The 25,318-nt window shown below is 38.5% G+C and overlaps 1 protein-coding gene across 4 annotated transcripts in view; it reads right to left on the bottom strand.

The window, feature by feature from the left end:
* Positions 1–25,318, bottom strand: part of VAV3 (vav guanine nucleotide exchange factor 3) — a 352,116-nt gene that overhangs the window by 147,596 nt on the left and 179,202 nt on the right. For all 4 annotated transcript variants that reach the window (XM_038541166.1, XM_038541164.1, XM_038541165.1 and 1 more), the window contains exons 13-15: positions 22,970–23,055; positions 21,339–21,471; positions 20,850–20,959 (exon numbers count right to left, since the gene is read on the bottom strand). In XM_038541166.1, coding sequence (XP_038397094.1) covers positions 20,850–20,959; positions 21,339–21,471; positions 22,970–23,055 — 329 coding nt within the window. The remainder of the gene's footprint in view (positions 1–20,849; positions 20,960–21,338; positions 21,472–22,969; positions 23,056–25,318) is intronic.

Raw genomic sequence — 25,318 nt, 5'->3', positions numbered from 1 at the left:
TCCTCTTCAAATTCTGTGGTGATTATATATGAAAAATCATTTTTTAATCAACATCTTATCCTTTGCATTTCAAGTCTGTTTTATGCTAAACTCCATGCAGAAGTATAAATTGAACAGGATTTCAATATAAATTTCACATGAATTGAAGCTAATATTTATCAAAACCAAAACCTACTCTCCAAAAAAAGCAAATACTTTAAAACATTAAATACACTTGTTAAAGGGAAAGGCATATTCGTTATTAACACTCCCATGACAAAACAAATAGTAAAGGTTTTTGAAGTGGTTTGGAATATTCTAGGGCCTGTGAAATTTATGCATCATGAAGATATCCATCTTCTACAAGATTGCCATAAAGTGAAAAGACCAGACTCACACATGGATAATTCGTGGAGGGAAGAACATGCACACAGCTTGGAGAATCGTGTGAAAGCAGTCCCAGAACAGCTTTGAGAGTAAAACACAATAACTGGAAATAAAAAGAAGGTGGCTACCCAGAGTCCCCATTCCAGAGCAGATACAACTGAAAACTTTTATTCAAGTAGGAGAGAAGCGATTAGTGTTCAAAGGAATGAGTGGCGGTAAAGCAAGGATTTGCTCAGGTGAACAGCCTGAGAGTTGATGCGCTGAATTCTAGAGTGGACAAGAGAACCTTCATGCTTAAAGACCAAATTTAGGCACTAAATTGAGGGGCACAAACTGAGGGGTTCATGCTTAAAGACCAAATTTAGGCACTAGAATCAGGGCACAAACAGGAAAGTAACCAAAGTTATATAGATCTGGATTGAGGGGGGGGGGTGTACATTCAGGAAAATAATTAAAGAAAGATGACTGACCCCAAGATACGGTATGGGCTGCTATGGTCTATCTGTCCTAGTATTAAAGAACTTCCTGGAGCAGGTCAGGGTCCGCTAAGGCTGACATGAGAGCCACATGGCCAACAACCCTTGCCAAAGTCTGGGACCTCTGGGAAGTATTTAGCACTCAAGCTGGAAAGAATGGAAAAATAGCACTGAGAAGGCAAGGCCCTCCAGTACTGAGAACTAGTGTAGGATTAGCAGAAGTCAGAAAAGGGCTGGGTAGGTAAGGCAACCAGGGGCTTCGGAGGACAGCCCATGCAGCTGACCCTCAAGGAGAGAAACGCGGTAACAGCTGTGCTTTCTCCTCTCTGAGGGCAGATGGGAAGAAACACACACAGAGGCATCCCCCACACACACACCAAGGAAAACACAGCATGGTCCCTCTTGGCATCAAAGCTTTGAGGAAAACCCTCAGGCCACTTCTTCAGTCTATCCCCAAGCCTGTAGAAAACTGGATGATGCCTTGACATGGGACAGCACAAAGGAAGCAGGAGACCCAGCTAAACTTTCAGCTTCCTCCAGCCACAGAACAGCTGGGAGCTGCCTTTCAAGACTGTACGTCTCCAAATATTCGGGTGGTAGTAGTTCCCAAGTACTTTTAAAAAAATGAGTCCAAACCTGTGATTACTGGCCACATGTCCCAAAAAATAGACAGCAAAAGGGAGCCAGCCCTGTTTTCTGCAGAGTCACTTGTACCCAGGAGTTTTGGTTACGAAGAATTGCCTAAACAAAGCCTTGTCCTCCACCATGAAGTATTAGATTGATCCTCTATTCCTGCCATTCTGCTGAATGTTGGGTTTTTCCCCCCTTCAAAACTAATTACATTAGAGAAACTCAGAGTAAAATATTCTGCAAAGCACACTTTTTTCACTATCCTTGTCAATGAACCACAAATTGTCCTGTGATTTGGGATTCTCTGTCCTACAGTCTCTATCCATTCTGAAATAATTTAAACTCCCAAATGAGGCTCAAGGCATACCCAAGTATGAAACCCAAGTAGCTACTCCTCAAATAAAAATCAGAACAGTCTCATTGGCTTGAAATAGACACACGTGCCAGTCTACCTTGAAAAAAGAAAAACCCAACCACCCTCAAAAAATATCAAGACACTCTAGCAAATAGAGGCATGACAAAAAACACCTGCATGCCCTCTGTGCTCTAAACAATGCTATAAAAGTACAATTAAATCCTGACATTGGAGATTGTTTTGTGAGAGAAAGGGGATCTGCTCGAGTCTACAGAGCCTTCCAAGCCCCAACACTAGGTGAGGTCAGTGGTGAACAGCAGCATGGGGTGCAGTATCTTCCTTCGAAGGTTCTCCAATGGGCCTTGCCTATCTTCCACCCACAAACATTCTGTGCCTAAATTACTGCCACAACCTGTGGACTCAGCCCCGGACTTATGCCTATGCCCTCAGGATTCTCCCTCCAGGCAGCCTGGCAGAGGTAAGCAACATCCTGTAGCAAAACTGCAGCCACCAACTAAGCTCACAGCAAGTTCTCCACCGTCTACAACCATCCTCCACATGCACCCCCTGATTCTTCCGTCAGCTTACACCTGCATTCTCCCTCTGGGCCCAACCTCTGCAGATTGCCAGGTCAGTTAAGATGGGTAACTTCCTTTTATTCCCAGAGATTAGCTGTTGGCCTCATGCATGGAAGCCTGTGGATGGCTCCCAGCCACTGTACATCAACTCTGGCCACAACCCTGGGCCTGTATTCACCTGGGAGGAGAAATTAAAACTGTCAGCATCAGCAGCTTCTCATTGTTTAGGATCTTTGGAGCACTGTGATACTTGCTTTACCTGTATTTTCTCATTTGCCATCACATGAACTCTATGAAATGAGCATTATCCTATTTGCATATTATGAAGCTGAGGCTCAGAGAGCTTAAGTAATATATTGAGGGTCACCTAACTAGAAAATTTAAGTATCGTGATTCAAATGTTATCTACTGATTTCCAAAATTAGTGCTTCTTTTATCTTATAGGACTCTAATAAAAAAGAGAAAATCTTTAGGGGTCTTGGTTTCTGGGAATTTTCATCTGACTCATGCCTGAGACAATGATCAGAAGAGCTGCCCCAGGCAACGAGAATGCTCCACAGCATGGCATGATCCTCAGCTTAGACTTGTGGTCACACCAACCCACTGAGCTCAGAGCCAACCATGGGATGTCCTCAATCTTACCATCCCTTCCTCTATCCCATGCCAATTCCCAGAACTCAGTATCCCCAGGGGTCTCAGGGTAGTTTAACTTGGAAGCTGAAACTACATTAGACCACAGGGCACACTGGAGCTTCATGGAAGAGATACCTAGTAGACCCAACTTTTCCTTGGGTGCACCTGTACAATTAAATACTATTGTCAGCCATATTCTACAGAGTGGCTTGTTCTTTGTTCCTTCACAACCCCCTAAACAATTAATAATTAAATCTCCTATTTTTCCTGTTTGTTAGTGGTACCCCCATATTTTGAATGCTGTAAAGAACAAAAACAGTATCAACATCCATCTGGTTGCAGCACTGAAGCGGAGTAGGGCCGGACTACAGATGCCATTTGTGCATGCTCTGGGAATCTGATCTTTCCTGTGCACTGGAAGTGACCACAAACAGCCTGTGTGCACAGAACCAGATTATGTCTGTGTGTTGGAAAGAAACTCTAGCAGCTGCATAGAAGAGTGGATGAAATCAGAGTCAGGGAGATCACTTCAGTGACTACTGCAACAGGCTAGAAAGAGGAGTCTGAGGGTCTAAACTAAGACAGGGACACTGGGAATGAAGAACATAGTCGAAATTAAAGATAAAGCCAACAAGAAAGAAGCATGCCAGTTTAGAGATAGACAATCTAGAAAGAGCACTCTTGTAAGTCAGCGAGGGGGCTTCCAGGCGGCCGTGCAGGCAACAGAAAAGCCAGTTAAGAGGCTAACAGGAGCCCAAAAATAAATGATGAAGCCTTCCCCGTATTTCCCTTCCTCTTGATTACACGTGACTGGTGTCACACTTGCCAGGGCCTTCACCTCACAAATTGTCCCCTGAATCAAGGACTGCTAGTCCCTGCCCTGAGCCTTCCTTAAAGATAATGAAAGGTAAATGGAAACATATTACATAAAGTGAAGAAAAGGCAAGAAGGTACACTGGCATAGGTGCACAAGACACTCAGGGCTTACTGACTTCAGACCAGACTTTAACTGGTCATGCTGGGCGCTAATTTCAACGGCTAATCAGAGCCTGTTTCTTCCTGGACAACTGTTTGGCTATCACACAGGAATGTTTTCAGTCAATGATGATTTTCACTGACACACTATTCCTTTCCCCTTATGGCACCATGGAAGCCATGCTGTCCTGGGGAAATATATACTTTCTAACAGCAATTGATTAGATGAAGGCAAATACAAAACTCCCTTGAATTTAAGTTACTGCTGGACCAAAAAAACCCCCCACAAAACTCTAATAAAAGATTTTAATATATGCTATCAATATCCCTATCTCAGAAATAAATGATGATATGTGACAGCCTACCTTCAGGGCTGTCGAAAAAAAATCAATGATCTTTTTAAAATTTGAGCTCTGATATTTGCAAAGTGCTTTTGGTTCAGATGAGGAAAAGCACTAGAGGAGTACAAACAGATAAATAAATCAATCTATTAAAAAAAAAAAAAAGAAATTGCTCACAGAAGATAAACAAATCACTCCAAAGCAGAATTTTATTAAACTCTACTTAGGTCTGATCTTCACGCAAGCTACAATTCTCCCAGAAAGTCTCTCGGTGCTCTGGCTGCAAGCACTGCGTGGACAACTTTTTATGGAACAGTACTGACCACTAACGGCCAGTTAGCTCATTTTGGTTTTCCCAGTCATGTCTCAGAACTGTCTCTGAAGAAGTCATTGATTAAAGTAATCAATCAATTCTCTACGCAATAATGTTCTGGCTTCCTTTGCTTTTAATATCAAAAAGCCTTCCTCAGTGAAAACCAGTAGTAATCAAGTTTCCTGGATCACACACTATCTGTGCTTTTTGATCAAAAGTTCACAGATAATTTCTTTGGCTTTGCAAAATGATGTGTTCAACTGAATCAGCACAGACTATCAATCTTATTTCTTTATTAATTTTGAATGTAAGGAATGCCTTCATTTATAATTAAACTAAATTAATTTCGAGTATTACTTTATTGTCATTATATTTCCACAGAAGGAATAAGGCCTACTTATTGAATTTTCCTGATGGTTTACAGACTAGGTACACAGAATTTTAAGCATATCATCACCTTTAGGGCATGAAACATTCATCTTCCCAAAGGGTTTATGCTATCATCATCCCGTATGTACATCCACACACGTTCTTGTAAACACACATACACGCAGAGTAACAACTATCTAACGTATTTTGTGAACCAAAAGAGAACAAGCACAAGGAAAAAAAAATGTCATAACTTTTGGGTAGAAATAAAAGATGATGAGATTACAGTATTAATTTTGTATCACACTTAGCTTCCATGCTTCCCTCATGCTCTTTTTCCATTCAACAAAGCTTCAACATATTCAAGACACAGGCTGCACAGAGTCAAACATAAAAGCAAAATTCCTAATACTGCAGGAAAACAATGGATCACAAATATTTTTAAAGCCCCTTATTAAGGTGAATGAAGTCCCAGAGAAAGAAAGAGGGACTCTTGCCTTGCCTGGGTCCCCTGATCATGTCGGTGGGGGGTTAGGGGGTGGGGAGGACCTGAGTCCTTCCTTAGCTTTTTTTCTCCTTGTCCAGCACTCTGTGAACTCCACCAAGTTGTCTTTTCATTTGTTCTCCTCTTCTGTTTTCAGGATGCTGAATATGATCTCCACTGTTAAAATCTCAGGATCTTTAAACCTTCATTATTATTCATCATTAGCATTATCCTCAGCTGCCTTACTTTTCCTCCAAATTATTAAAAATATCACTAAGGCATAAATTAATCATTAGGCATTTAACCTCTAAACACCTTTATGAAACCAGATTTGCTGGCAATTTTACATAAATGTGAATTCTTACTTTCCAAATAAATTCAAAAACCAACTGCAAACAGTCTACTAATAAACATTTAAAATTAATATTTGACTATTTCCCCAACCAGTCAGATATTCAGATTGTCAGCCTATCTAGTATATTCAAAATGGCCAGCTAGCCATATTTTAAATTAAACATAAGCCCACGGGATTTAGCTTTGTGCGCTTTGCACATTTAGACTTGTGTCAATATCAAGAGTCAATACAAACCTAATACTAAAACACTCAATCTCTTATGTTGAAATTTTATAAAACCAAGATTCTCTTAAAGCATCAATACCTTTTAGAGTCATTTTTAAACCCCAAAATAAACTCAATCTAAGGGGAGTTTCATTATAATTGAATATGGAATTGCAAGTCAGACTGGGCAACACATTAAACAATTAAACAAGCAAGAAGTTTAATTAAATTTCTAATTCACGTTGGATTTCACTCTACCCTACAATTATAAGGTTTCAAGCCAGTATCAAGAATTCAAGAGTGCCTTGCTGAAAACATATCTGCAATGTCAATAGTGAGCAATATATTAATGTCAAATAGATGGGGAATAATGGCTCCTATTGCCAAGATCCACTGGAACCTGGTTGCCTTTTTCTCCTCTACCCCAAGTCCACTAGTCCCTGGACAGGGTAGTGGCAGATTTTCATGACAAAGATAATGGAAAAAGACGTAAACTGCTTCATTTTATGGAAAAAGAACCTGATAAAAAGTTGCTTTTGAAAGAAAGGGACTCACTAGGAATTGAAGAACCTGGAGTCTAGTTTCAATTCTACTTGCTACTCCTGTGTCTTTGGGAAAATTCCTTTGTAGACAAAGTTACCCTGGGTCCAACAGGATACAAAATCTGAGCTCATCTACCACAGAGGCATTTAAGGAAAAAAAACTCACTATCTGTTAATTCATCTATCTGTAAAAATGGCTGAGGCAAGAGAGGGTGGGTGTTGTTCCTGATCTCTGTGGTTCCAAAGTTAAGGCTCTTTATTACACTGCCCTGAAGTAAAACCTTCATGGGGAAAGCCTCGTGTCTATGGATACATATCGTACATAAATATGTATGTGCAGAATGAGTGTGTGTGTGTGTAGCACAAAATGTCCCCAAGAAGCTGTACTGAGGAAAAGGCTTAGCACAAACTACTTATCAACTTGCACATGTTTAATGCTCCAAGGAAAAAGAATGCTCAGCTACATAACCAGATAAAAGAAAAGAGTCTGCAAGACAAGAGACAATAATGCAAGCCCAGAGCTCAACATACAGAGTCAACACTGTCGCAAAGCATCATGGTAATCTTGAGGCTTCCTATCTTGAAGAATTCAGAAGAGTTCCTAATTCATTACTCCAAGTCTGTATGGTATGTAGACAATCCATTAGGTTGCTTTTATGGTGTTCCTTCTAGTAGATCAAAGCCCTCTAAAACAGTTCAGTTTTTTTCTCAACCTGAAAGATGTTTAGGTTGGAAATGATAATATGATAATTGGAAAATACAATTCAAACCCCTACCACAATTAAATAGGCCAGGAATAGTTTTGGCTTAGTAAACCACTTATAACCTCAGGTCTATTTTGTAATATATGAAGCACAATTTCCAAGCTATCTAGTTTTTAAAATGTACCAACAGCAACAGCTTTAATTTAAAATGCCAGTGTTCAATATGTCAAAGCTCAAATATTCTCTGAGAGGGAGCTTTAATGCATATATATTATTAATGCACTTTCAGAGAACAGATCCCTGAGTTGATTCTGACCAATGAGTCATTAGTCAAAGACTACATAAAGCAAATTTGGTATATGATAGTATATGAGAGAATTTTGTTTCTGTTTGCTCTTGCTATCCAGGGGGAAAGAAACAAAGACAAGCACAGGAAATCTTCAGTCTCCACTAAGGAGATAAGATAATGGAGTGTAATGAAACAGCATTTTTATTCCTTACTAGCCATTTGGGCAAGAAACTCTTTGGAAATGAATGGGAAAAGCCTGGTCTTGTACCATGGTGGAATCTCTATGCCATCATGAGCTGTGTGGCCCAGGCAGGTACTTATATCTCTGGTCCTCAGCTTTCTTATTAGAGAGAGAGAGAGAGAGAGAGAGAGAGAGAGAGAGAATTGCCCCTGTCATTAGTTCCGTGAAGATTTAATAAGACAAATATTAAAAGCATAGCATTGTACTTGGAAGACAAAGTTAATGTCACTGAATATTAATTCTCTCATAGGATTGATGCCAGGAAAGATTGGAAGAATAATAAATTCTAAAGGGTTTTTGTTGTTTACTATAGCAAACTTCATAAAGTAAGACAGTAATATTTTTATGAATTTTTTAATTTATAAAGTCCATTAATTTAGGGGATTTGTGATTTTTGAGAAATTTTTTTCCTTTTCCTCAAAGGGCTAGCTGCTTTGTGCAAACTATGATATTGCAGATACAAAGATGCGGATAGGACTAAAACCACCAGCCACTGGAATATTCTAATAACTTCTAAGTCAGATAATCTGAGCTCCCAATCTCAATGTTTTCTAGGCAAAGATGTTTAGAAGAAAGTCTGCTATTCTAATAAGCAACAGACAGGCCAAACACATGCTTCTGATAACTGCTTCAAATTGGGCTCTCCCCAGTGAAAAGAGTCTATTCAACATTAGTCCAAAGTTCATCCTAAAGGAGAAAAATGAGTGTTCTCACACTGCGTTCCTATCTCTAGTGACTTGTGTGATGTACATTCAGTGTTACCACAGTACAAACATATACATTTAAGAATCATCTTAATCCACACTGTTAACTAGCCAGAGCTTACTTAGTCTCAGACCCATAAGGCTCTTCCTCCCCATTGCCCTTACTTCTAAAAAGATAATTTAAACTCTGAGACTGAAATCATATTCTTTAGACAACTGGAAAAAAGAAAACACCATCAAATCAAATCAAAACTTTGCATAGATTATATTAAGCACAATTCTATAATGTGATCAAAAGTCTCTCTAATAATTAATTTATAAATTAAGACTTAACTTACTTTATTTTAAGGAAATTCTCTGAAGCCCTAGTCATCCTTACAAATTGTTAATAATAATGTATGTTATTATTTGATTCTGTAAAAAAATATCCAATTTTTACCCAACAGCATCACTACAAAATAAGTGGAAAGTATTTAGGTTCTAAATCATATTTTTCATTCAGTATGTGAATATACCATACAAAAATACCTCTTCTTATAAAACAAACTGAAGGAAACTTTCATCTTCGGAGAACAACAGTAGGTATTCTTGCTATAAGTGAGACAGCATGGGGCAAAGGAAAATGCTCTGGATTGAGATTCAAGATCAGTCTCTGCCACTTGTTAAGTTAAAAAAAAAAAAAAAAGCACACACGAAACACTTAATCTCTCCTCTATTTTTTTTTTCTTTCTTTTTCTTTCTTTTTTTTTTTTAAAGATAATACCCCCTGGCTACCTCACAGCACTCCTTAATAATCAAATGAAGTATTATCCAAAAATGCTTTGGAGACTATAAAGCACTATATAAGAGTAAGGCATTATCCCTGTATGCCACCAGACTCTAAATACTCTAAATGAAGGAATTAAAATCTGAAATCTTCCTTATAATACTCAGAATCAGAAAAAATGCCATGCATAATTCAATCAGAAGGCCCCAAATTGATTTCTAAATGCCTTTAAGATTAAAACTGCCTCATTTACTTTTTTTTGCAGGGATGACAGCAATTGGCATCACACCCTGCCCATAATACTGGACTGAAACTAAACATTCAATTTACCTATACCTTTATCTGATCCAAGTTACCATTCAACTAAACTAGGTAATGAAACCATCTTTCCAAATTAAGTTTCTTTTTATTTAAGGGAAAGAATGTTTAAAACACAAAGTTGGAGGAATAGCTACCTTCCAATATCTGAAGGGTTACCAGTAGAGGAAAGAAATATGTTCTACTTAGGCCCCAGAAATTACATTAGGAAATCACACTTACACAGACAGGTTTCATTCAATCCACTGTAAGGAAGAGTTATGGGAGAAAAAACACCTAGAACAAATTAATTTTTCTAAATTACTTATCTGTGTTCTATGGCATTTTCCCTAATTATACTTAAAGCAAAAAAAAAAAAAACCATATATGATTAACCTATAATAACTTTTTCTACATGAAAAACAAAAAATTCAGCTGCAAATATCTTTCTTAGATTGCCCAGAAGGTCACTAACTTTCAAATTTGCCTGGTAGCATCACATGCACTGGATTTTTCTACGCTGAAATTTCCCAATTCCATTCTCCTCACATCAAATCATGCGTGCTATAAGCCTTCATTTACCTTGCAATTTACCACTGCTTTGCATTGACATTATAATGCTGACTTGAAAATATGCCTTGTTAGAATGTAAACCCCATGAGAGAAGAGAATTGCCTTATTCATCATTATTTCCAGGCTGCCTAGACCAGTTCCTGGGAAGGAGGTAGGAGATGCTCACGAAATACATGAACAAACAAATACAGATACACAATATTTAGTCTCATTCAATCACTGTTTCAAGCTTGACTTTCCTCTCTCTCCAACTAGACAGCTATTGACTACTCTCTTGTGAAGAGGAAAAAACAGTTTCTCCCTTTGTTTCCACTGTAAAGACTGCCAATCTTCGATCTTAGTTTATTTTGTATTGTATGCCCAAAGTAATAACTCCTATGATCTAATAATTTCTTATCAAAAAATATTCTACAAGTAGTACATATGACATTAACTATCAGGTTTACACTTATAAATTAAGGCGTGCTCACTATTACAGAATTCACGGACCATGTCATTTTTTTAAGAGGAAACCATATATATAGTTGACACAATACAATGAACAGTTCCAAAACAAACATACTCTTTGTGTTATTTACATTACCCAGACAAGCTGGAGGCAGCACAGTGACTATCACTGTTAAGTTAAACAGCCCTCTATTATGCTGAGTGAAATAAGTCAATCGGAGAAGGACAAACATTATATGGTCTCATTCATTTGGGGAATATAAAAATCAGTGAAAAGGAATAAAGGGAAAGGAGAGAAAATGAGTGGGAAATATCAGAAAGGGAGACAGAACATGAGAGACTCCTAACTCTGGGAAATGAACTAGGTAGTAGAAGGGGAGGTGGGCGGGGGGTAGGGGTGACTGGGTGATGGGCACTGAGGGGGGCACTTGATGGGATGAGCACTGGGTGTTATGCTGTATGTTGGCAAATTGAACACCAATAAAAAATAAATTTATTTTAAAAAGTTAAACAGCCTCATTGCATTATTATTCATTTAAGAAGAAGAAAAAAAATAATAAATAAAAAAAAAGAAGAAGAAAAGAAAAGCACAACAGATCAAAGGGTCTGTTACAAAAGCTCAGAGAAACCCAACACTAATTCAATTTAACAATGTTACTTGCATCTAGTTTTTACAGAATAATGCTTATTGGTTGATGGAAATTTTGGTATCTATCCATTCCTCTTCCTGCATAGGACTCCTCCTTTATAAGCATGCTCAGGAATGCCAGAAAAATGTCAAGTAAGTATTAAATATAACCAGAGAAAAAGGAGAGAGGTTGATCCCCACTAGGCAATAACAGAACAAGAATACTATTTAATATTTACTAATGCTTTGTCATGCATGAAATGCTTTTACATGTTTCTGGATCAAACAGGCTACTGAAAGACTCCATTTAATGACAGCTGTGGTTTTTCTGAGCACTGTCCCGTGTCCTACTTCCTTTTATTGCTGCCAGGAAGCTGCGGTTTAGTTCCCTACACTGACTTAACTGCCAATTTTGAAACGTTATAGATAATACATTAGATTCAGGGAGAGTTGAGCTGGCTTCAACTTGGGAGATTAATGTGAATAGGTCAGTACCATGAGATTCAGCACAGCCCAGGGCCAAGAGATCAAGTCTTGCATGGATCTCATATCCATAAACAAATTCTTCGTATTAAAAACTGGTAAAGAAAGCCTTTTAAGGAGAAAAAAGGTTGTTTTTAAAGAAAAACATTTCTCCAAAAACATAAAAATGCACGTGGGCAGACAGTACAGAGCTGCTTTGTGGACTGATATTTTGGTAATATGCCGTAAGGCTACCAGTTTCCAGTAGACATTGACACAGGCTTTGAACACCCAGAAAATGCTAGCAGGTGCTAGCAAAGTAAAAATGTCACTCCCACATAGGGCACATCCAGGAAGGCTCACCCTTGGGCCAACTCTTGATACCACCAGAGTCTTCCTTTGCTCCTTCTAATTTTCTTGGTGTGCTTGCCAGGGAGGAAATTTCAGAATAAATAACAGGCACAAATGTCATTACTGCTGGAAAGAAAATGCCCCAAGAGCACAAAGAGCCATCATGGACCACAAAGTCATCTTTGCTGATGTGGTTGACTATTAAGGAAAGAAAAGCTTACCCTGTTGTTGCTACTGGCCTGGATTCTTTGGGCCTCACAGTCCTTTCTAATAAACCACATAATAAAACTTAATGAAACCAGATCCCTGAATAGGTACAGTCTGGTCTTGGAGCAGATATTCTTGATACTCATTTGGACAGTACAAAATAATGTCAAATACAGATAATACATCCAGGGATTTTTGCTTTGGTTTTGGTGGAATGAAAACATTCTGTAGCTAAATCATCATGATGGCCTCAACAGGAATTAGTGCTACTAAGAAGAAAAAAAAAGTCACACGACTACAAAAGGCCACCGGGTGGCTCCATTATAGCAGAGACCATTTAGTGGTAACACATACTCACTACATTCCTTAGGCCTAAATCATCATCTTTGGGTTGTAACACATGGGCGCTAACTGCAGCTCATGAGCCAAATATGGCCCACCACCTGTTTTATTGGAACACACCATGCTTGTTCATTTATGTATTATCCACGGATGTGTTATTACTGCAACGATAGAATTGAGTAATTGTGACAGAGACCATATGGTCCACAAAGCCTAAAATATTTACTTTCTGGCCCCTTACAACAAAAGTATGTTTGGCCCCTGTTCTAAGAGATAAAATCATAGTCTCAAAAGATATTTACTTATATATTTGAGAAGATCCAAGTAGACCTCCTAATGAAGAAAAGGAGCAAGAGAAGAAAAGATAAGAAGAAGAATACCACCATATTCGTAGTAGTAGTAGTAGTAGTAGTAGTAGTTGTTTGGACCTGCTCTAAAATTTTCTGACTTAGTTTCATGTAGATGGAAGGGTCTCCATCTAGGCAAAAGTGTACACACAGTCTTTAAATGTGCACAATACAATGCCAAGTTAAATATTATAAATATGGATCACTCACTAACCAGTTGCAAAGAGCATCCTCACTTGCAACACTCAGCAGATTTCTTAATCTTGAACTGACATAACATAACACAGCTTTATTCCTCGAAATCCCAGAATGGCGAGGGTAGGCACGCTCCCTCTGGCCTGACTATTCAGGCCCCAGAGGACAAGCAGTGATTCCAGGCCTACTGGTCCACTGTAGGGAGCAGCATATAGTGAGGAGGGTCCAACTGAGAAGGCCAAGGAGACCGTGAAATGGCAGAGGAAACAGGTGCATAGAAATGAGCCTCTCTTGTGCCACCTGCCAGTATCACAAAATCTAGGCCATGACTGCATTTCTTCTGGGTCAGGAGCTGGGATAGAGGGGAAATGTGAGGAAGTAGGTATGCTCTGAGTACCTCAGAACCGAACTGGAGTTTGGGCCAAATTCTTCCCACATCTTCCAGAGGCAAGGAGGCCCAGATAGCATGTGAACTCCATATTGCTCTGCAGTTTCCAGCAAAACTAGAGATTAGGTCAGCATTATGTGAAAGAGTCTAGGTAATATGGAAATTACTCATATCCTGGTTGGTTCTAGAAGTTCCATCCAAGCACTGAGTCAGTCTGCCAGAAAGAAACATATATGGAAGGAAAAAAAGAAACAACCTAGAAGCATCAGGTTGGATGACTACAAAAATGCCTTTAAGAAACTAAGTTTTATTTTTGAAGGCTAATTTAAGAAAAAAATAATTATATGTAACATCAACTTCTAGAATCTCAAAAACTCTCATGCCGCTAGTAGAGAATATGTTTTTGAGTATCTCCTACCTAAGGACCCAAATTATAAAACGTTCTTATCATGCTAGAAAAAGTTTCTTTCCATCAAGGGCAGTTGTGATATTTTTGTCCAACAATAGAATTCCTTAACCCATCAAGTCTTTGGGGTTTTTTTTATTACCCTTATCAGAAAACTTGAATAAAATTTCAGATTTACATTAAAACTATGATTTTCCACTATGTGCCAGGAGCTGCGCAGGCTGTTCACATGCTCCTCATGCGTGTGAACAACACTGACAGGATGTGTATAATCTTGGCGTTTTTAGTCCAAGGGAGAAAGAGTCACAAAATGGATCCAATGGTGACCCCATCAACCGAAGGGCTAAGGCAGTTCATCCTTGGCAACTCAAAGGTACACATATAGAAACTGAAATAACCAAAAGGCAATTGCATTCTTTACTTAAGATTTCAAAGGACATAAAAGGGAATATAATTCAGAATCCACAGATATGTATTTCAAAAGGTGCTTCTCTCCTTTCCAAATTCTTCAAACCCCCATAGCTCCAGAGCCTCATTCATACCAAAAGCCCAAATTTCCTTTCCATTCCCAGAACCATGAAGCTTTTTTCCCTTTCTTCTAGCATTAACCATACAGTTCATATTAGCTTCTCTCTCAGTAAGCAAGAAGGAATCTCTATTCCTTAGGAGGAGAAAAAATAGGTGATAATGGGCAAGCACCTAACAGATTCTCTTTAACAAGCAGGGGGTGGAGGAGTGGAGGGAAGGCTATAAATACTACCCTTGGATAATTTTTGTCGGGCTATATAATTACAATTGTGAGAGTATACTGGGGAGGTAAGGTTACTGATTTAGCATAATGGTCAGGAAAGATCCCTCTTACGAAGTGACATTTAAAACCAAGATCAACAGGATACAGAACAGGAGGAAAGGCCATCCTGGGTAGGGAAGCCTCAAAGGTGGTTGCCTGAGGCCTGTGCATTCTCCAGGAACTGAAATCCACTCAATCTAACCACCGTAAAATGAGCACAGGTAAGACTGATAGGAGATTGGCCGGAAAGACAGGCAGGATAAAATCACGAAGGGCCTTTAGGTCCTGGCAAGAAACTGGAGATTATATCTATTGCAATAAATAGCCAATGAAGGGTTTGAAGGAGGCCAGGCCACAAATGGATCACCCTGGATGCTTCCTGAAGAGCAGACTGGTAAGGAGGGGGCAAGGAAGACAGAAGCTCAGTAGAGATGTGAAAGGCTTAAACCAGGGAGGTGAACATGAAGATCGCAACCAAGTGGTCAGATTCAATCTGCAGTGATTGGTGAGAAACTGACCACAGGCTGAGGGAGAAAGGCACTTCCTGGACTTCCATCTATTTACACTTCAGCAAATGGGATTGGGAGGAAGATATTATTCAGCTAGAAACACCCAAGAGTTCAGTCTTTAAATTCAATCCGTTATATATTAACTAAAAATTATTATATTTATAAATTACAGTATTTAAATTCAATTGCAATAGCTCCCTCATTGTTATATGCTCAGGGCTTCCAATAATATCTGGCAACAAGGCAAGTGCTCAGTAAGTACTTGGGAGAATGAATGTAATTTCCTCCAGTAATTATCTCTATGATATTCAAACTATCTGAGCAATATCTTTAAACAAATTTTATGTTTTTTAAATTGTTTGATAAAATATAATTTCATATTTAAAATGTGAAAAACATACTCATTGCTTTTATAATACAAACTACAGAAGGTAAATTTCAAGAAAGTATTCTTATCTAGTAGATCCTGAGTGTGAGGAAAAGGCTTTGAAACATTGTTCTGTTTGACCTCTGATGATTTAAATTTTTCTTTTTAATTCTGTGGCATGTGTGCTTTTTATGGTGAGTGACCTCAAATTCCTTCTGGAAGTAAATGGGGGGAATAAATTAGAAACACTGTGGCTCAGATCAAATGCAATTTGTGGAGTTTAATAGCTAGATTCCTGCCCCGGGCCCCACCCTAGCTAGAGAGCAGTCCTTTAGCAGTTCCAGGTTCATCCTAGGAAACAAAGTTCAGGGCCTGTCCTTCCAGATGTCCAACATGACAATGCCACCTGGTCCCAGAGTCCCTTCCTGGCTCTATAATTTCCACATCCCCTTCTCCTACTCTTCTCCCAACAACCACAGTCTTTGCATTTAACACTTAGCAACAAATTGTTAACTTAGCAATTAGCCCTAACTATCCTGGGCTAATCTTTGAGCACAGGTTAGTATCTCTCTGTTATTCTTCCTAAGAAAACCATGCAGCACTGTGCCATTATGGCACACAATGAAGGAAGCTTAGACAGTGGGAATAATGCTAATGCATCTTCCAAGAGACCTTCTTTATTCAAGGGATTTATATACATTGTTAAAATTTCAAGAACTGAGTCAAGTCAGTCAGATTAAATTCCAGCCAAGGGAACCTTTCAGTTGCCTTCAGTAAACACTACAGAGGCTGGTTCCGAAACTACCACTCTACCACTTTCTACCATTTGTAATGCTTCCCCTCACCATTTTACTTTTTCTTTCTTTAAAATGCCTTCCTAGTCTATTATTCAATCTATTTATTTCATATTTTACCCAACTTTGACTTATTTCTGGAACAGTTAAAGAAACTGCATGATCTTCAGGTTTTAGTTACAGTGAGGGGGATAGAGGGGACCAGAAAAAGAAAATCTGACTCTAGTCTTAAATAACAGGATTTGAGTCCAGTTGCTTATTTTAGCACCTTCATGGATAAAGAAATTGCTATGAACTGAGATCCTGAACTCTATTATAAATTATATAGCAATGAAGTTGTACAAATTTGCTAAAACACTCCCATGATTGCTAGTTTCTGGAGCTACAAAATGGGTATAACAATGTTTATCAATTTAAATCAAACAGGAGAACTCATAAAAACAACACTGGATACAGGGGGTTGGGGGAAAACATATCCAATAAGCTTCCTGACAATATTTTGAACATTGCTATAGGCACTCACACCCACATTCTCCTGTATCATTACAAAAACTAGCTAAAGCTAATAAAAATATTTGCCATCTTACTTCACAGAAAAATAAAACTAAATGGAATTGTGAGACAGTGACAAAAGCACTTTTGGAAATAAATTAAGAATAAGCAACGTGGAATGCCCGGGTGTCTCAGTGGTCAAGCGTCTGCCATCGGCCCAGGGCATAACCCTGGGGTCCTGGGATCGAGTCCTGCATCAGACTCCCTGTATAGGACCTGCTTCTCCCTCTGCCTATGTCTCTGCCTCTCTCTCTCTCTCTCTCTCTCTCTCTGTCTCTCATGAATAAATAAATAAATTTTTTTAAAAAAAGAAGCAACATATATGCATTCATCTCTTAAAGATGTTAAATACATTCTTCACAGCGGAGTCCCCCAGAACTATGGTTCCCAGCCTTATTTGGTTCAGTAACCATTTCAACAACCTCAAGCAATCCATCCTGCTACCAATTCTCACAGGAGAAAAAGGAAAAGAGAAAGTTGTTCTCCCTGCCCTATCCAAGTGGGTCACTGCTGCTTTTCTCTTTGTTCAGCCTTTCTAACAGAGGTTTGCCAAATTCTGACATGGTTCACTGCATATTTTAAATGCTGGAAGTGGTTATGGCCAAAGAAGGTCAGAGAACATGGCTACTGAGCAGGGGTGGGGATGTGCCCGGCAAAGACACAGGCTGAAATTTAGGTCACCTCTGGGGAGATGATACACATTTACTGGGTACTTACTGTTTATTGGTATTCATGCTTTTCTATGGTCTTTTTTAATGTTCTAAATTAAAAGCGGTATTTTAAACATCTTAAAGGTGATTTGCAATTTTTTTAAAATAAAAATGATCCAATCATCCTATAAACAGCAGAACTGCCATCTTCTGTAAATAGACCTGGCAAGCATTTCATCAGTCTTAAAATATCACCTCCCCTGATTTCCCACCACCCTCCTACCAATGCCTCCCTTTCTTTCTCTGAGTTCCTTAAAGCAACACTCCAGAACGCTCAAGAGGACCTGTGTGTCCCATGTTAGTGCTAAAGACACTGGCAGAAACCAGCGTGGGGAGGTACCCGAGGCTTACTGTTGTTCATGGGCTGTCAGGAATGCTGCTGGACTTCTTAATTTTCTTTTATTCTCCCTGGCTTATAGAATAAGGGTACTAGAACTTTAGATAATGGATAAAATAGCAAAATTTGAACCACAGGTAACATCGTAAGCTTCAGAACTCACCTAGATTATCCTATTTTCCTGAACACAAGACAAGCAGGAGCTGTCTTACTAAGCAGGGCTTTCCTGCATAACAAGCCTCAAAAAAGAGGGGAGGAAATAAAATAATGGAATATTCTGATGCTTGAGTAAAATCCTGACTAATTTTACTTTGCCATAATTGGCATAATCCCTGCTTATAGAAGCCCTCAACTTCGACTTTGAGCAATTCTCAAAAAAGGTACTTCCACCCTCTCACCATCTGCATGGGCAGTCAATGGAATTCTGAAATACAAACAGCCACTTGGAGGTTTAATTATATTGGTGAGGTGCCTCAAAGATGCTCAAAGATTAAGAATCCCGGTTTCCCTATGCGTGGTACAGCCATCTTTCTTATGGTGAAACAATTTCAATCCACCCATACTCCCATAGGTATACAGCTATAAAGCAGTGACTAGTAGTTGTCTACAAGTGCAAATTTCTCCTTTCTTCCATAAGACAACTTTGATTCTCAGCCAAGCATTATCCTGCCTGGAATAAAGATTGTATTTGCTAGGTTCCCTGTGACAGATGTGGCCACATGACCAAGTTCCAGTCAGTATTATGTAACAGAAGTTTGTGGTGTTATCTGTCTGCAAAGGATGCTTAAAAGTGAGGGGTCACCTTCTGCTGCCTAGGATACGGAGTTTATAACGAGCTCCAGGGCTACCTTGGACAACAAAGTGACAAATCTTGAGTACAGAAGCCAAATGCTGATAATGGACAGCAAAGACCTGAGCCTGGGTCCCTGAGGATACCCAGTGAGCCACCAGGCTACCCCTCATCTACCTACCCCAGATTTTTTTTTAACACAAAAGAGATAAAAGCATCCATATTATTAAATCTCTGGTATCCAGTGTAAAGCGGTTTGATTTATGGCAACTGCACAAAATGTTAACTGACATGCTTAACATACAGTCTAAGGAGCCTGCATGCTCTGGATAAGAAATGTAACTTCCTTCCTCTGCAGAAATTTTTTCACTCACCTACAGATAATATAGCCAAAGAGAACCCATAAGAAAATACTAGCTTAACATCATTCCCACAAGAGCAAAGGCCTGAGATCAGCCCTGCCTTTGCCCACTGTCACCAACCCCTGGTAGACAAGCCTACCACTTGAAACCTCATTAAAACAGCACCCTAGGTTTATGATGTAGCCCACCACCCATAAGACACTGGGCCGATGCCACCAACTTCATCATTCAGGCCCCACCCAGGGGACCTGTAGTGTAGCTGTGGCATCAATGCACACATCTGCTAACCTCTTGTTTCACCATTGTGACCAATAATAATACATTATACGGGCTATAATGGTATACTGGGATGGTGCCTTCAGATTTTGCAAGTCCTCATGAGTACAAGAAGATCCTAAATATAAAACAATATTAGTAATAGTGCTAACAATAAATATCACCTATTGTTCAACACCATGTGACTGCTGGTGTACCACTTGGCGAGCACTCTGCCCGAAACATATTATCTGGAATTCAAAATATTATTATCCTTATTTTACAGAGGAGGAAACCAAGGCTCTGAGAGATAATGAATTTAGGTGAGACTATGCAGCCAACTCACGGCAGTGGTTCTTGCTGAATCCAGAATTGTCTAAGAGCTTAAAACTATTTTAGCAGCACAATCATTCCTCTTTAAATGTTAGATAAAATAATCTCAAGAAAATCTGTTTTTCTCACTTCAGAACTACACTAAAACATTCTAATCTTGCCCCCATTTTATATTAACATGAGCATTTCTTAACAAAGCAAAAGAAGAAATGAAACAAACAAAAAGTCTGATAGAATTTGTCCACAAATGGTAAATAGTGCTAGAATACAAATGAAACAAATCACAAAAGTGTTGGTTGGGTTTTTTTTTTTTTTTTTTTTTTTTTGGTTTCTTTTTCTTCTGAATTTCACCTCTGCTAACAGTTTCAATTTCAGGGTGACCTCCAAGTTTTCATAATAAGGGTCACTATGCACCTTTTAATCCCAAAATATCAAAACATCAAAACTAAAACGAAACCCCTATAAGAATATGTTCTTGTGTACTTGTGTAATTACATCTCTTTATGCTATTCTCTTTGAAATAGGTCTGACTTATTTCTACATCTTTCTCGAGCTTCCACTTTAATAAAAGGAAAGAACACTGAAAGAAATCAAGCCCTTCAAACATTCACTGAATACATCAAGCATTTATCTAGGACCCAAACCATAAATGAGCTAAAAAAACAAATGAGGGGAGGAAACGCATCTTTCTATTAAGATCTGTATATGCATGAAGGTGTAGGCTTGTGAGCTATTTCTAATTCAACGAGCTACATAAAATACAGTAATTATATCAAAAGTTTATCATTAAGAATAGTGAATATTTTCACAGGCTGCAGAAAGCTAAAGAATTACAACATGCTCAGGAGGAGAAAGTCAAACAGAAGGTTAGAGCTCCCTCTGTCTTTTTCTTGAAGAAATTTGCCACGACCTCCCTCCCATGTTGCCTGGCCAAGGTCCCAGGCAGAGCCACAGGCCCCCAGGCCCAGTGTCTCCCCGACTCCGCACACGCTGCGAGCACTGGGGCACATTTACTCAGAGTTCATTATTCGTAAGAGATTTCAGTAGTAGAAAAGAGCACTTTGAAAAGCAGGAATACTCACAAAGCCATTTCAAACTGTTCCAGCCATTTTTTCTTTAAGTCTTTTGTTTTGCAATAAAATTCCAACCCATTCTGTCCTTGGGTGTGGATGAGGTAGAAGCCGTAAGACCACTGCGGAAATTCAGTCTCGGGTTAGCAGGTCCCGTCAGTAACATCGTGCTTCCTAATTCCCTAACCCACCCCACAGGCACCCACAAACCACTCCTAACATCATCGGCATTCAAGCTACGATCAGATTTCTGTAGTCCACGTCGCATCTCTAGCAGCTCTGAGGCCACATGCATCATGCGAATGCCATGAAGGCACCGGAGATGATCACTGTCAGTGGTGGCCCTGTCCAATTATTTCTCACAGAGGCTTGTTCCTAACCAATTTCTAGAAAGACAAAACACCTGCATCGATAAGCCCTCTCACATTAATGCATGAGCATACTTTCCTTGAATATTCAAAGCTATGAGTAAAATATAGTAATTAATTTTCAAAAATTCACCTTTTTATTTTCTTTATCGGTCGTAGGATTGTTGGCTATTTTATACTGCTGAAGATCTATTATTTCCTTCATTTCATAGTTATCGCCTTTTCTTTTACATACAATCACTGCCAAATCAAATAAGAAGATATGCCTAAGAATGAGAGAGAGAGAGAGAAAGAGATTTAAAATGGTTTGGAAGCATGGATGTTAACTTTTCCTTGGTAAAATCTAATTAAACCGACCAAATATTTTTTTCTTGGAATGAAAAACAAAGGCAGTGTTGCACACAGAAAAGAATGAACTGTACATACCCTGGCGCTACCCTTTACTGAATGAATGGCCTTAGTCTACCTTAGTTTCATTAAAAAAAATATGCAAAATTATAGTAAGAATATGCACAATACAGAGTTTCTGTAAGGAACAACTGAGATAAGCCACAAAGTGTCCATGAGCAATTATCTTTTTTTTTTTTTTAGTTTAAAAGCCAAAACATTTACAGAATAGTAATGACAACAATAGCAGTTAACTTCTGATGTTTCTAGGAGTCGGCCAGAATGTGTTGAGAAGTGTCCATCCCTTTCATAAAGATGACTCACTTAATTTAAATCCTCAGGACCATCTGCTGAGGTATTTTTTTCATCCTCATTTTATTGGGGAGGAAACTGAGGATTAAAAAAGTTAAGTAATTTGCTCAAGGCCATAGGGCTAGTGAGATGAAGAGCAGGATTCACACCCAGATCTAACTGGAACCTGCACTTTTACCCTCTATGTTGCTCCGCATGATTTTATGGACCACCTGAAATGCAAATTGAACAGCGTATGAGCAAAATGTAAACTAGAAAAATTTTGCTTATCTTTATGGGTTAACTGTTAAAAACAATGTAACTGGAGAAAAACAAACCTTGTAATCCTATCGTTCAACACTAATATTTTTTATCTTTTCAAAAATTCTCAGTAATTAACATGTATGCATTTTAAAATAATGATAAAGACAATGATACATTCACACAGCTCTAGTCCTGGCATCATTTTCAAAGACTTCTTTCCTGGAGATGCTAAAAAGGATTTGGATCTCCTGGGAGCTACCTGTAGAGTCTGGGTATCAAGTTGGAAGCAAAAGCTGACACTGCCCCCTGCTGGCTCACTTTCTCGCTCCAAAGGTTCCAGAAAATGGCCAGTTTAATCAAATGAATCAGATTAGCAATCCTATGTATATAATTTGGGATACCAGGCTAAACTCACTAACCTGAACTTCCCTCAAGAAAATATCATGAAATTTTCCCCACTTAAGACTTCCTTCTTAGGACATCTCGTATTTTTTAGCTGTTTTCAAATGTATCCCAAAAAGAGAAATCTAAAACAATTGTGTTATCTATTACTTTATCTCTACTCTCATTTTAATGTGTCCCTTGGAGCCTCAGCTGACATTCTGTTTGTCATATCCCTTTAAGAACTTAGACAAATCAACAGATACCAGAACAGAGAAGAAAAGACCTAACATATCTATTGGAAAATTTTTAGAAAACCATAGGTTGGTGTGTCTCCTTATTTTTCATCCTCTGTTTCCCTCCTTTGTCCTAAGAGAATTGTTTTCTCAATCTTCTGATACCACTTATTCTGAAAATCAGTATTTGCTCCTCTTTTCTTACCTTTCCTGCTTCGTATGCTTGTCTAGAGTAGTTATTCGAATTTCACCATCTCCCTGAGGTCGTCCAAAAAGCAAAACTGGTTGGTTCTAAAATATAAAACTTACATGTGTCAGTTTTTTGTAATCATGTAAAAATAAATAAATATTAGCGAGGATATTTGCTAGGGACAGCTACCTTATTACACTACAGACTTTATCATTTTACATTTTTAGCACACATACCCTAAAAAGCTCAGGTCTACATGATACACTTTTGAAAACAGTCTGTCCTTGGACATCCTTGGGAGTATACTGAGAACATTAATTAATTTTACTTATAACCTGAAGCGGGAAGCTACCAAAAGCAAGAATTAACTGGAAGAATTCAAATCACAACAGTTACAGCAACTAACACTTACTGATCACCCACCGTGTGCCAGACACATTAGTAGATATAGGGCAAAATAACCCCGGCCTAGTGGGGGAAAAATATTCACAGAAGTATATAATTATAAATGTGCAATAGCCATGAAGAAAGAGTACAGGAAACATGCATGTTTCCAGGCGCTTAATTTGGTCTAGGAAGTCAAGGATAGCTTCCTTGAGCTAAGATCTCAAGAATGAAAAGTATGACTTAATGGTTAAAAATAATGAACCATTTCCCCAGAGGCTGGCAATAAAAAAATAATAATAATAAGTATTTATGAACACCTACTGTACAAGGTGCTAATGGGAAAAAGAATTGACTGAAAATTATCATTAACATCTAGGAAATTATATTCTAATAAAGGAAACAGCTATGTAATTAACCGTACTGCATGAAAGTATAAAAATAGACATTCTCTATCAAGGTCCCCAAGATGTATTTTACAAAATAGAAAACTCCATCCTAAAATTCATAAGGAATCTCAAGGAACTCTTAATAGGTCAAACAACAGGCAAACAACTCGAAAAAGAACAAAGTTGGGGTCTTAGTCCTCCTGATTTCAATACTTATTACAGAACTATAGTCATTAAAACAGTGTGGCATTTGCATAAAGACAGACTTTTAGACCAATGGAACAGAACACCTGGAAATAGTTCCTCATATATATGGTCACAGGATTTTTGAAACTAGTACTAAGACCATTCAGGGGGATGGAACAGCCTTTTCAACAAATAATTCTGTGGAAACTGGATATGCACAGGCAAAAGAATGAAGTTGGAACCTTACCTTATGCAATATACCAAGCTGATTAAAGAGCTAAAAATATTAAACTCTTATATGAAAACACAAGGGAAAAGCTCTGTGACATTGGACTTAACAACGATTTCTTTTCTTAGATATAACATGAAAGCACTGTCAACAAAAGAACAGTAATTCGAAATTGATCAAAATTAAATCTTTTATGCAAAAGATACTATCAACAAAGTGAAAAGGCAACCTATAGAATGGCAGAGAACACTTTCAAACAAAACGTGTGATAAGAATTGGTATCCAGAATATAGAAAGAGCCCTAAAACTCAACAACAACAAAAGCAAGCAATCCTGATTCAAAAATAGGCAAAGGAATTGAATAGAGACTTCTCCAGAAAGATATACAAATGGCCAAAAAAGCATATGAAAAGATATTCAATATTCCTAATCATTAGGGAAAACCATAATAGACACTGCTTTGTACCCATTTGGATGGATATTTTTTTTTTAGAAAGAAGAAGAAAGAAAAGAAAAAGTGTTAGCGAGGATGTGGAGATACTAGAACTTCTGTGATTGCTGGTGGGAATGTGAAATGGAGCAGTCACTGTGGAAAACAATACAGCCAGTCCTCAAAAAATTAAACCTAGAATTACCATACAATCCAGCAATTCCATTTCTGGGTACATAACCAAAAGAAGTGAAAGCAGGGACTCAAGCATGTATTTGCAGACTCACATTCATAGCAGCATTATTCACAATAGCCAAAAGGGGGGAAGAAACCCAAGTGTCCATCAACAGATAGATAATCAAAATGTGTATATACAATCAACGTTAAATTTTAAAGCCTTAAAAAGGAAATTCTTTTAAAAAAAAATGAAATACATGCTACAAGGATGTATACTGAAGACATTATGCTAAATAAAATATGCCAGTTACAAAAGGTCAAATATTACATGATTCCATTTATTTTTTTTTAAGAGTTTATTTATTTATTCATGCCGGGGGGGGGGGGGGCAGAGACACAGGCAGAGGGAGAAGCAGGCTCCATGCAGGGAACCCAATGTGGGACTCGATCATGGTTCTCTAGGATCACACCCCGGGCCGAAGGCGGCACTAAACCACTGAGCCACCAGGGCTGCCCTACATGATTCCATTTATACAAGGTACCTAGAGAAGTTCACAAAGACACAAGTA

The sequence above is a fragment of the Canis lupus genome, chromosome 6, assembly GCF_011100685.1.
Source record: "Canis lupus familiaris isolate Mischka breed German Shepherd chromosome 6, alternate assembly UU_Cfam_GSD_1.0, whole genome shotgun sequence".
Classification (NCBI taxonomy): Eukaryota; Metazoa; Chordata; class Mammalia; order Carnivora; family Canidae; genus Canis; species Canis lupus.
Note: the sequence above shows the minus strand (reverse complement) of the source record. Positions and strands in the feature narration are given on the sequence as shown.